We start from the raw sequence: 11,907 nt of genomic DNA on the forward strand, positions 1-11,907 counted from the left end.
GGGGCGCGGGCAAGTAAAGGGTGCTTTCCACCCTGCAGGTGGACAACGAGGAGCTGCGGCATCTCGCCTGGTCATCCGTGGCCTTCTACCAGACGCCGGCTCTGGAGGTCACCGCCTGCCTGCTGCTGTCCACTCGGGCTGTGTACCTGGTGCTGCATGACAGCCTGCGCCACCACCACTCGGAGCCGCTGCAGGGTGTGCACAGGGGCGGGGACAGGTGGGGGTGGGGGTGGGGGACCTGCACCCCCACCACTCAGAGCCGCTGCAGGGTGCGCAAGGGGGCAGGGCGGGGACGGGGGTAGCCTGGGTCCCAGTGAATGCTGGGGACTGGCTGGCAGGAGGGGACTGGGTAGCCCTGCTCGGCGGCCTCTCCCAGTGCTCCTGGTGACACGTTGCCCACCTGCCACCCTGGTCCCCTTCTGCCCATCCCAGACTTCTGGCACCAGAAGAACCCTGACTATGAGAACAGCCCCTTCCACGTCTCCCAGTGCTTCGTCTTACAGCTCAGTGACCTGCAGTCAGTTAACGTGGGGCTTTTTGACCAGTACTTCCGGCTGACGGGTGAGTGACCCTCCAGTGCGGGCCTGGTTGGGTTGAAGGCCACGTCGGCTGGGCGCCCTCTCCACATGGGAGGGAGCACGCTGTGGGAGCTGAGTTATCTTTGCTTGCCAGCCCGCAGGCCGGTGGCCAGGCAGCAGAGAACTGCTGAGAATGCGGGGCGTGCAGACAGGCAGGGGGGCCTGGCCCCGGACAGGCAGGATGTTTCTGACTCACTTCCTGAAGAGAGAAAGCTCAGCTCTTTCCCTAATGCCATATCCCCTTCCAGGGACACATCACGGCCCTTCCGGCCCAAGAAATGGCCTCTCAGCCCCTGTGCTGAGCCTCGCTGGACACTGGAATTGGCTCGGGGTCAGGGAGGGGCTGGAGGAGTGGTGGACTGTGACAGTGACCAGCCTCTCCCCACTCTTGTCCCTCCCTGCACCCCACCCCGCCCCCGCCCCCAGGCTCCTCGCCGGCTCAGGTGGTTACGTGCTTGACGCGGGACAGCTACGTGACGCACTGCTTCCTGCAGCACCTCATGGCCGTGCTCGCCTCGCTGGCACGCACGCCCTCGCCGGAGCCCGCCGACAGGGACTTCTACTCCGAGTTTGGGAACAAGAGTACAGGTACCCAGTCCCAGGCCTCCTCTGCACTCCATCCCTGGGGAACCCTCCCACCCCCACCCCGCGCGGGCCTCAGCCAGTGGCTCCCTCCGCAGGCAAGGTGGAGAACTACGAGCTGATCCACTCCAGCCGCGTCAGGTTCACCTACCCCAGCGAGGAGGAGCTCGGGGACCTGGCATTCATCGTGGCCCAGAAGGGGACCGCTGAGGAGCAGCAGGCCCCGGCCCTCAGCCTCCTGCTCTGCGTGCAGGCCTTCCAGGTGGGCCCACCCCCGCCCGGGCACTGCAGGGCCGTGCTGCGACCCAAGACGCTGCTGCTGACCAGCGCTGAGCTCTTCCTGCTGGAAGAGGACTGCGTGCACTACCCGCTGCCCGAGTTTGCCAAAGAGCCCCCGCAGAGGGACCGCTACCGGCTGGCCGACAGCCGCCGGGTGCGAGACCTGGACCGCGTGCTCATGGGCTACCAGCCCCACCTGCAGGCCCTCACCCTGGTCTTTGACGACGTGCAGGGCCACGGCCTCATGGGCAGTGCCACCGCAGACCACTTTGGGGAAGAGGGGCCCGGGGGCCCGGGTAGGGCTGGACAGGGCCGTGAGGTCCAGTGGCAGGTGTTTGTCCCCAGCGCAGAGAGCCGAGAGAAACTCATTTCTCTGCTGGCCCACCAGTGGGAGGCCCTGTGTGGCCGGGAGCTGCCTGTGGAGCTCACCGGGTAGCCGGCCCTGGCCCCCGGGGATGCCGGCCTCCTCTGCCCTGTGCTCCCCTCCCTGTGGGCCCCTTCCTTGGACTGTCGGTGCAGAGCTGGGCACCTTATGCTATTGACGCAGCCGCCCTAGAGCCAGACGCCGGCCCGAGGGCTGGCCGTTCCCCCGTCCAGGGCCTGCGGCCGGCCGAGGGGTGGCCTGGCCGGCTGGTGGCGGCGGCAGTGTTGTCTGTGCCTGTCTGTCGTGGGACTGTGCTAACGTGGCGCTGTGGCCTGTGGTGCGCGTGCATCTGTTCCGAATGTCAAGTCCAGTCCTTTGTTGTTGTTGGCGGCGGCGGTGGCCATTGGCCGCCCATCATGCGCTGGTAGCAAAAGGCCCCTGGAAAGCTCCGGCCCAAGCCCTTGCCCAGCGTGGCTTCTGTCCCCAGGGTAAGGGCCCTGGGGCTGCCAGTCTGTGCCCTTGTCTTTATTCCAATAAAGCGTCTCACTCAGCCTCCGTCTCTGATTCCCGGTGGCATGGAAGTGGGGGCCCTGGACTCACAGGGGGGTAAGGCGGTGGGGGGGTGGGGCAGAAGACAAAGGAAGAGGCCTCCCCTGCTCAGGGAGGTGTTGGGTGACAGTGGAGGCCATGCCAGCTGCACCTAAGCCACCAACTGGGGCCAAAGAGCCGTGGAAATCCTCGGGGCACTCCGACCGACCGCAGTCCTGGGTTGAGCCCACAGGCCGGGAGCCTTACCTGCTGCCCGTGATGGAGTCTGGGCTCCCCGGGACTTAAGTATATAGGGACCACTGGCACCAAGGCAGTGGCCCCTGTAAAGTGCAGCCGAGGGAGGACGCGGGGCTCATGTCTGTCTGGTGCAGAGACACGGGCACCCCAGGGAACCTGGTGAAGGAAGGACTCGCTGTAAGGGACGGTGACCCCAGGTGCCTGTGTGGCCGAGGGACGCGCAGACCAGCACTGGTCAACGCCATGGCCTCAGACTGCCCATCCCCCTGGCAACGGGAGAACAAGCTGAGGGTGAGCTAGCCGGCCTGACACGGAGCCCCCAAGTCTGCAGGGCCTGGGATGACCCTGAGGAGGATTGGCCGTGTGGCCGCCCACACACTCACTGTCAGGGTGGACAGTGGCAGAGGGAGAGGGCAGGCCATGGGTCCCCAGAGGAGGCACATCCAGGGGCCCAATGGGCAGGAACAACTGTGCAATGCACGGGGCAGGTGAGAGGGCTCACCAAGGCACCTGGCAGAATCCCAGCGTGTCCGCAGTTAGCAGTGGGCCCTCCCTCCCAGACCTCTGGCAGACCCCCTCAGGGCCTCAGAGTGGGACAGGCAGGGCTGAGTGGGGACGGGCAGCATTTGCCTGTGCATTTGTTTACAGCAGGTGACCCCTCGCCGCCCACTCCCCGCCCCCCACCCCCGACCGCAGCCGGGAGGAGGGTCCAGGCCGTCCATGCTGGGGGCAGGGATAGCGCCTTCCCTTCCGCCTGGAGGCTGCTGATAGGCAGGAGGAAATCCTGTCGGGGGAGCTGGCGGGGCTTCCGGGATGCTTTTAAGGAGACGGCCCGCCCCATGCCTGCTCCTAGAGCCCATTCCCCCTCCAGCCGCCGGACTGCCCCACAGTGTGCCCACAAACCGCCTCGGCCATGGCCGGGCCCCGGGGCCGCCTGCTGCTCTGCCTCCTGGCCGCCTGTGTGGCAGGCTCCAGCTGCGTCAGGGGCCAGAAGGTGAGTGAATGGCCGGAGGGCACGGTGTCCACCTCCTGCTAGCCAGGGACGACAGCCGAATGGGGTGCAGGTTGGTGGGGGACACACAGGTGGCCAGCCAGCACCGGTTGTGCCCTCAGAGCAGGTCTGTTGGGTAGGCGATGACTGGCAGCCTGTGTCCCCTAACTCCCCACCAGCTCGTTGTGGGGCATGCCACCTGTGCCAGGGCTCCCCAGCCTGAGGGTGGAGGATTCAGAACCAAAGCCCTCTCTGCCCGCCGTACCCAGACTGAGGCCCAGGCCCGAGTGCAGGCCTCACCTGGGGACCAGAGATGTGATGATGTCCCGTCCACATGGGTGGCCTGCTGGGGCATGTGCACCTGAGGCAGTGGGCCTGACAGTGCCCCCGAGGCTGGCTAAGAGCAGTCAGGGCTCACGGGTCAAACGTGGCACCGGACATAGCTGGGCTCTGTCCACAGACCTTCCCAGCCTGGCGAGCATGCCCAGCCCAGGGGAGGGTGGAGGCTGGCCACACAAATAGCCTGTGTCCGCTCCAACCATGCTGGTGCTGCCCGGGCAGGCTGCTGTAGGAGAGACAGTGACAGGGACCCGGTGTGCCCCCTCTCCGGTCTTCCTCCTTCCACCCAGGCTCCTGGGTGGGGTTGGGTGGACACTGTCCTTCAGAGCTTCTGCACACAGTCCTTGGAGGGGCCATGTGACTCCCAGGATGGGGAGGACCTGCCCGAGCCCTGCCGGCAGCACCCCAGGCACGGGCTCGTGTGGGCTCCGTGTGGGGAGAGCGGGGGCGTAGGGCACCAGCAGAGCTGGGGCCGAAGACACAGAGTGTGGGGCTGTGCTAGGCCAAGCCCTGGGGGAGTATTCCAGGCCCCTCCATGCCTCAGTTTCCCCATGTGCGCATTTCAAAGGACTGTCTTTACAGTGGGGACGGCCCATGAGGGGCCTTGGCTGGGGGTCCACTTGCGGGCAGCCTGTGTCTCCCACCCCGCTCCTAGAGAGGAGGCCCAGGGTGGGGGGGCATCCTGGTGAGGGGCCTACCCTCATCTCTCCCACCCTCATGATCACTCCTCCCTGGCAGCCCCAGCAATGGGGAAACTGAGGCTGGGGGAACGGATGCCCCTAGACCACACAGTCAGGAAAGGGGCACTAGCAGGACTTGAATGTGTGCAGGCTCCAGCAGTCGGGTGGGCTTCCTAGCAGAGGGGTCCCAGGGGGTCACTCTGCAGCCTGCCAAGCAGCACCCATTCTGCACCAGTGGCAGCTTGGACACAAGTCCAGATGGCCCTCCCTTCTGCACCGGAGATGGGGGGAGCAGCTGGGGGTCCCATTCTCTCTTCCCTGGTGTGTGTGGGGAGCCCAGGAAGCCCTCCAGCCTGGCTTTGGGCGGGGGGGAGTTTCTTCCACTGCCAGGCTTGGGGTCTGACTTCCCAGGAAGCAAGGGTATGCACAAGTCCGTCTGTGCCTGCCTTTCTTGTTAAGTCATGCTGGGGGCCCCAGCAACGTCTCTGTGGGAAGCAGACAGGTAAGAACAACTCGCAGAATGGCAGGGGAGACAGGGCCAGCACCCGCCCAGGTTCCAGCAAGAGGTCTGCTACAGCCCCCAGGCCCTGACCCAGCTCACTGCACCCAGCTGGGTGTGGGTTCAGGCAGCTCAGGAAGGTGCCTGGGCTGATGGGTGCAGCGGGGTGCTGCCTGCAGGTCTATCCATCACCATTTCATGTGCTCACCCAACGTGCCTTCCTGGGAGGAAGCCGGGTCCAGGCTGGGATGCCATCCCCTGAACCCTAGCCACCCACAGCCCTTCATGCACCCCGAGCCTCATCTCTCTGGGACCCACCTGTAGCTCTCCCCAGGGCCCACATGGCCTCCAGGGGACCCAGCTGACCACTGAGCCTTTGCCCTGAGCCAGCAGTGGCTCAGCCCCGGCTGACCCTGCCTGAGTTACCCAATTCCCCCTGTCTTCCCTTGCTCAGCAAGGCCAAGGCCGGTGGTGCAGGGCAAGGGTGGGGGGGGGCGGAGACCGCAGCCCTCCGTCCCCTGTGAGGCAGTGCAGCCGCTCTGGACAACTTCCCTGTTTGTTGACCGCAGAGGCCTGAGCGGAAAGGTCCCAATCACGGCAGCGGCCAGCCCGCAGCAGGGGCCTGGACACTGTTTCTCCTTTTCCCCATGTCCAGCAACCGGACATCTGTGGGTTCTTCTAAGAAGAGCTGGTGTGAGCGCTCTCTGCTTTGGGGCCACACTGTGCTCAGCAGTTTTTGAGAGAACATCTTAGCAGCTGCCCTTGGCGGGGCCCCAGGCCCAGGCTCCCCCCACCCCCTAGCCACTGCCTCCCCTCCGGCCCCACCCTGCACCACCCGTGGACGACACCATAGGCCCATGTCAGGTGGCAGGCCCGACCTCCTCACCTGCCCCATCAGTGCCCACGGGATACCCCAGAGGTTGGTGCCTCCCCCAACCCAACCTCACCTAATGCTCACTGCCCAAGCCTCTGCCCAGACCACCCCAACGCCTCACCTGAGCCACCTCGATTGCTGCCCCCCCCCAGGTTATTTTGCGGCAAGCGGGCAGGGGCCACATAGAACCCACATTGAGCCCCAAGCTGCCCCAGCTCTGACTTGCCCCGGCCTGGACCTGCTGCCGGCTGCTGGGCCCTCTGGCCTCTCCTCACAAGGTCAGATGCTCCTTTCCACTTCCAGCCACCGTCTTGGCTGTAGCGCTCCCTGGCTCCGTCAGGCTCCACGCAAGTGTCCCCTCCCCCAGGAAGCCGCCTAGCACCCCTGCCCTCCATCCCACTAGGCCCATTGATTCCTTGGGCTGTGGGCATCACCCAGCCCCAGGGTCCTGGCGTGTGTGAGGGTAGCGAGCCAGCCCCTGGAGTCAGGTGGGGGAATCGGGCCTGCGTGTGCTGGGTGGGCAGAGGAACAAGGGGTCTGCAGACGTCACCGGCCCTGGTGGGCTCAGGCTCTGCCCGCCCCGCTCCATCCAGGTGCGCTCCAAGCGCTGCGATACCAAGACGAAGTTTTACAGCCACACGCCCTGCACCCACTGCGCCGCCGTGAAGCGGCGGATGTGCCCCTCGGGCTGGGCCCCGGAGTTCCCGCAGCAGATATCACGAGACTGTCGGTGCGGACCCCAGCCCCCCGGGGCGAGGGGTGGCCCCACCTGGAGCCCTGCAGTGGGAAGGAGGGAGGAGGCGGGTGGAGGCAGAGGGCAGGGTGGGGGTGACTGAGCCTCTAAGGCCCCGGTGGCCTCGTGGGTCCTGGTGGCCTAACTGGAAGGTCAGCAGTTTGAAGCCCCTACCCCCACCCCCACCCCCCGCTCAGCAGGAGAAAGGGGAGTTAGTGCGGGAACCCCCGGGGCTGCTCTGCCCTGTCCTAAGGGGTCCCTCGGAATGGGCCTCCACTCAATGGCCTTGAGTGTTTGGAGGTTGGTTATCTGCCAGACGCAGGGAGGAGGGGTGGGGCGCCGAGGCCCGACGGGTGCTCACTCTCAGCCCCCGCGCAGCTATGAGGTGAAGCTGGGGGAGTCCACGCTGTCCTTGAGCGGCTGCAGACAGGAGTGCTGGAAGGAGGTGGTGCACAAGGCCTGCTGCGCCGGCTACTGGGGGTCGCAGTGCTACGGTAGGGGCGGGGCCGCGGCGAGGGGCGGGGCTTTGGAGCGCTACCTCTGGGGGGTGCAGGGTGCTACGACCCAGCGGGGCGGGACGAGGTGGTGGCACAGCGCAGCGGAGGGTGCCCGCAGCCCCGGCCCCGCCTCCCGAGCGGGCGAGAGAATGCACGAAGCCCACTCTGGGGAGCGCGTCTGGGGGATCCCGGGGGCGGGGGGGGCAGGGCTGAGTGTGTGGAGTCCACAGAGTGTCCTGGGGGCGCTGAGACCCCGTGCAGCGGGCAGGGGACCTGCCTGGACGGCCTGGACAGGAACGGCACCTGCGTGTGCCAGGTAAGGACGGGGGAGGGCCGGGCGGGGCGGAGGGAAGGGAAGGGGGCGGGGTGGGGCCTCGCTGACTCAGTGCCCCCCCCCCCCAGGAAAACTTCAGCGGCTCAGCCTGCCAGGAGTGCCGAGACCCCAACCGGTTTGGGCCGGACTGCCAGTCTGGTGAGGGCTGCGGTCAGGTGGCAGGTCCACCTGGGGGCCCTGTGCTCACCCCACCTGCCCCTTGGACGCCCCTGTGCACCCTCAAACCGGCCCCCCTCCTCCAGGGGCTCGCCCGGCCTCGCCACCCGCCCAGCCTTGGCACTGCGGTTCTCTTCCCCAGGAAGGGCACCCCCACCTGCCCCAGGGGAACCGTGCACCCCGAGCTCCCCCAGACCCACATCCCGGGTGTCCCTGACGCCAAGTCCCCGTGTCCCCCAGTGTGCAGCTGTGTCCATGGAGTGTGCAGCCGCGGCCCACGCGGGGACGGCAGCTGCACGTGCTTTGCTGGGTTCACGGGGCCCCGCTGTGACCAGGGTGAGTGAGCATGCCCACTCGGGGCCTAGCTGGCCACAGCCGTGATGCAGCCTGGGGACAGGGGGGGAGAAGGAGGGGCATGTGGCTCCAGCGAAACCCCCTGCCGAGAGCCACAGGTCTTTCTAAGGAGGGGGAGGACTTGCACCACCTGAGCCAGGCCCAGAGAGGGCAGAGCCCTGCACAAAGTCACACAGCCAACCCAGCTGAGGCAGGACACCTATAGGCTGAAGCCTGGCCCCTGGCTCCCCCACCCCCCAGCCAGGGGCTGTGGCCATTCCAGCCCTCTCCTCTCTGTTCAGAGCTGCCAATCTGCCAGGCCCTGAAGTGTCCACAGAACTCTGAGTGCTCCGCTGCGGCCCCCTCCTGCCGCTGCCTGCCTGGCTACACCCAGCATGGCTGGGAGTGCCGAGGTGAGCCAGGGGCCCGGCTCTGGACCCACAGACAGGCTCGGGGTGGGGATGGGCACGTGCTTGTAACTCACAGGGCCATGGCATCTGGCCATGCCCAGCGAGGGGGTGTTGTCTCCGAGGGAGGGGGTGCAGGGGAAACTCTGCAAGAGACTGACCCTGGGGTCCAGCTCTCCTGGACTGGTGCTTTCTGCCCTGGCAGCTCTCAACCCCTGCCGGTCACCCTCGCCCTGTGCCCCGATGGCCCAGTGCTCGGTGAGCCCCTCGGGGCAGGCCCAGTGTCTCTGCCGAGAGGGATACCATGGTGACGGCACAGTGTGTCAGCCCCAAGACCCATGTACAGCCAACTACGGGGGCTGCCCCAGCAACTCCACCACATGCCTGTACCAAGGGCCAGGCAAGGTGAGTAGGAGCCCCGTCAGCTCCAGCCCAACCCCCTCGGAGGAGCCCGGCAGCCCCACGTGTATAGTAGGGAGGGGGTAGGAGCCCTTTCTCACAGGGCAGTTTGGGTGGAGCCGGCCCCAGGGCACCATGCCCCCACCACATGACTGCTCCTCCTGTGCCCGCGGCCCAGGCCACCTGCTCCTGTAAGCCTGGTCTAGTCAGCATCAGCCCCTTAATCGCCGGCTGTGTCCCCCGGTGCTTCCCTGTCTCCTGCGACCGCTCAGCCACCTGCCAGGTGACCCCATACCAGAGGACGAGGTGTGCACAGGGGGGCTGGGAGGCTGGGGTAGGGTTGGGCGGAAGTCCTGCCCGCCCGGGACCCTGCCCTGATGCTGCCCCTGTGCCCCCAGCTGCGTGTGCAAGGAGGGCGAGGTGGGGGATGGGCGTGCCTGCTATGGCCACCTGCTGCAGGAGGTGCAGAAGTCCAGCCAGGCGGGCCTAATGGTCCTGCGTCTGAGAGTCGCCGTGGACATGCTGGGTGTGTGAGCTCGCTGTCTGGGCCCAGCCCACGCCCCTGCGGGGTAGGGGTGGCCACAGTGCAGGGAACCTGGGTTGGGGGGGGTGCATGGCGGGGTAGGGCCCCCTCCTCCCCCAGGCCCAGGCCCTGTGCTTCCCCATTGGGGCGCAGCTGGCCACGGGTCTTCCCAGCCCCCCACACCCATCCTTCTGACCCGGCCTCCCTGCACACAGGCCAGGGCTGCCGGGAGCTCCTCAGCACGTCGGGCCCCTTCACCGTGCTGGTGCCTACCATCCTCAGCTCCTCCTTCCCCATGACCATGAACGTGAGCCTGCCGGGACCTGCCCTGGGTGCCCCGTCCCCTCCACTGCCTGGGCAGGGGCACAGGGGAGGCCCCGGCCCTGGGTTCACGGGCCTTGGGCCCACAGGTGTCCTTGGCGCAGCAGCTCTGCAGGCAGCATGTGATCGCGGGGCAGCACGTGCTGGAGGAGGAGGGTCCGCAGACACGCCACTGGTGGACACTGGCCGGCCAGCACATCACGGTCACCTTCAACCGCCTGATGGTAGGCAGAAGCGGGCCCTGCCCTACCCAGTCCCAGGTGGGGCCACGGCCCAGACGGCTGTGCAGACGGGAGGAGGCGCCGGGGTCTGAGCCAGCCTTCTCCGGCTGCAGCGCAAATTCTCCTACGTGTATGAAGACCAGCCGCAGAAGAAGCTCACCATCCAGCGGCCGAACTACCCGGCCTCCAACGGAGTCTTCCATCTGGTCCCCAGCCTGCGGACCGAGCCCCCCACGGGCGTCCCTGGGGACCCCGAGGTGAGTGGCGTGCTCCCCATCTCTGGTCCTGCGAGTTCAGGGGGCGGGGGTGAGCAGGGGCAGTTCGGGGCAGGACTTCTTCCTCCCCCAGGGGGCCTCACGTCCGGCCCCCCCCCAACCCCCAACAGAAAACTGTGGGCAGGATCCTCGCCTCCACAGATGCCTTCAGCCGCTTTGAGACCATCCTGGAGGTCAGTGGGAGAGGCGGGCAAGCCTCCCCCCTCCCCCATTCATCAGAATCTGTGCCCCCACCTTCCATGGCCCCCACAGGGCTGAGGTTCTGCATGTGGACCCTTACTTCATCTCTGGTGGCAGGGTCCAGGTGGAGCTCGGAGGTGGGGGCTGGCCTCAGCACCCCCTGAGCCCACCTCCTGCCCCCTCACCTCAGAATTGTGGGTTGCCCTCCATGCTGGATGGGCCCGGGCCCTTCACAGTCTTTGTGCCAAGCAACGAGGCCGTGGACAGCCTGCGTGACGGCCGCCTCATCTACCTCTTCACTGAGGTAGGCTCGGCGGGGTGGGGGCAGCGGGGTGCTCTGGGGTCACCAAGGTCCCTGCCTCCAGGAGCCCAGCCCTGTCTCCCCCGCCAGGGTCTCTCCAAACTGCAGGAGCTGGTGAAGCACCACATCTACAGCCATGGCCAGGTGAGCGCTGCTGTCCCTCCCCCAGGTACCTGCTCCTGTGCTTGCTGTTGGGGGGGCTGTCTTTGCTTCCATCTTCCCAGGGCCCCTGCTCCTCCCTGTCTCCGCTCCCCCCTCCTGGGGACCATTACAGCTCCAGGGAGAAGAGGCTCAGGACCGGAGGGGCGGCTGGCTATGAGCCACCTCCGTGGGACTGGGCCCGGCTACCAGGACAGCCAGTGTCTAGCCCAGGCTGCTCTCCCCCACCCCACCCCCACCCTAGCTGACCACCGAGATGCTCATCTCCAAGGGCCGGGTCCTCACCATGGCCAACCAGGTGCTGACTGTGAACGTCTCTGATGAGGTGCGGCTGGCTCCGTGAGCATTTGGGGTGAATGGCCTGATGTGGGGGGGAGGGCAGAGAACACAGGCCAGCTGAACGGCCCCTTTTGCCCTGCCTGTGTGTTCTGTGTCCTGTGATGACATCCCTCAGGGTCCTAGGGAGTCACTCGAGGGGCAGGCCTAAGGGGCCCAGTGGGGCAGGGGGGCTCCCAGGAGGAGGGTGCTGCATGGGGAAGGGCCATCCTGACTGGGCCTGGGGCATTGGGCGCGGGGCAGTGAGGACCTGCTGTGTCTCTGCTGTAGGGGCGCATCCTGCTGTGGCCTCAGGGGATCCCCCTGCGGCAAGTGGACATACCGGCTGCCAATGGGGTGATCCACCTGCTGGAGGGGGTCCTGCTGCCCCCCACCATCCGCCCCATCCTGCCCAAGCACTGCAACGAGGAGCAGTACCAGATGATGGTGGTGAGCGCGGCCGAGGGCACAGCCCGCCTTTCCGTCCCACACCACTGGGGCCCGGTGACCAGCTCCTCATGTCAGCGGCCAGCTAACGGTGGCTCCGGGCCTGTCCACACACCCCAGTCGTGCCCCCCGCCCCTGCAGCACCTTCAACCCTGCCTCCACCTCGCTCTCCAAGCTCCACCTCCGTCCTGTCCCCCCCACCCGGTGACCACCGGCCTGTGACTGACCCAATGTCCTGCACCTGGTCCCCTGGGACACCCTGTGCTCTTCTCCTCCTCAGGCCCCTGCCCTGGCCGTCCCCTCTGCGTCCCCGTCACTGGCCTTCGTGGGCGGG

At 66.9% G+C, this 11,907-nt stretch overlaps 2 protein-coding genes across 2 annotated transcripts in view; both read left to right on the plus strand.

Moving 5' to 3' along the window:
- The window catches only part of NISCH (nischarin), a 25,043-nt gene extending 22,690 nt beyond the window's left edge, over positions 1-2,353 (plus strand). Inside the window, exons 18-21 of the mRNA XM_045297416.1 lie at positions 39-195; positions 433-561; positions 1,005-1,166; positions 1,259-2,353. Of these exons, the coding sequence (XP_045153351.1) occupies positions 39-195; positions 433-561; positions 1,005-1,166; positions 1,259-1,875 (1,065 nt within the window). The 3' untranslated portion in view covers positions 1,876-2,353. The remainder of the gene's footprint in view (positions 1-38; positions 196-432; positions 562-1,004; positions 1,167-1,258) is intronic.
- A 1,149-nt stretch (positions 2,354-3,502) lies between these two features.
- Positions 3,503-11,907, plus strand: part of STAB1 (stabilin 1) — a 24,192-nt gene continuing 15,787 nt past the window's right edge. The window contains exons 1-18 of the mRNA XM_004715268.2: positions 3,503-3,583; positions 6,566-6,702; positions 7,084-7,199; positions 7,433-7,518; positions 7,605-7,674; positions 7,933-8,028; positions 8,328-8,438; positions 8,638-8,837; positions 9,010-9,137; positions 9,230-9,357; positions 9,570-9,661; positions 9,765-9,899; positions 10,010-10,153; positions 10,282-10,344; positions 10,542-10,655; positions 10,743-10,796; positions 11,056-11,136; positions 11,418-11,576. Coding sequence (XP_004715325.1) covers positions 3,503-3,583; positions 6,566-6,702; positions 7,084-7,199; positions 7,433-7,518; positions 7,605-7,674; positions 7,933-8,028; positions 8,328-8,438; positions 8,638-8,837; positions 9,010-9,137; positions 9,230-9,357; positions 9,570-9,661; positions 9,765-9,899; positions 10,010-10,153; positions 10,282-10,344; positions 10,542-10,655; positions 10,743-10,796; positions 11,056-11,136; positions 11,418-11,576 — 1,995 coding nt within the window. The remainder of the gene's footprint in view (positions 3,584-6,565; positions 6,703-7,083; positions 7,200-7,432; positions 7,519-7,604; positions 7,675-7,932; positions 8,029-8,327; positions 8,439-8,637; positions 8,838-9,009; positions 9,138-9,229; positions 9,358-9,569; positions 9,662-9,764; positions 9,900-10,009; positions 10,154-10,281; positions 10,345-10,541; positions 10,656-10,742; positions 10,797-11,055; positions 11,137-11,417; positions 11,577-11,907) is intronic.

Source organism: Echinops telfairi, unplaced genomic scaffold (genome assembly GCF_000313985.2).
Source record: "Echinops telfairi isolate 266 unplaced genomic scaffold, ASM31398v2 ScPeMD7_7420;HRSCAF=8458, whole genome shotgun sequence".
In the NCBI taxonomy this organism is placed as follows: Eukaryota; Metazoa; Chordata; class Mammalia; order Afrosoricida; family Tenrecidae; genus Echinops; species Echinops telfairi.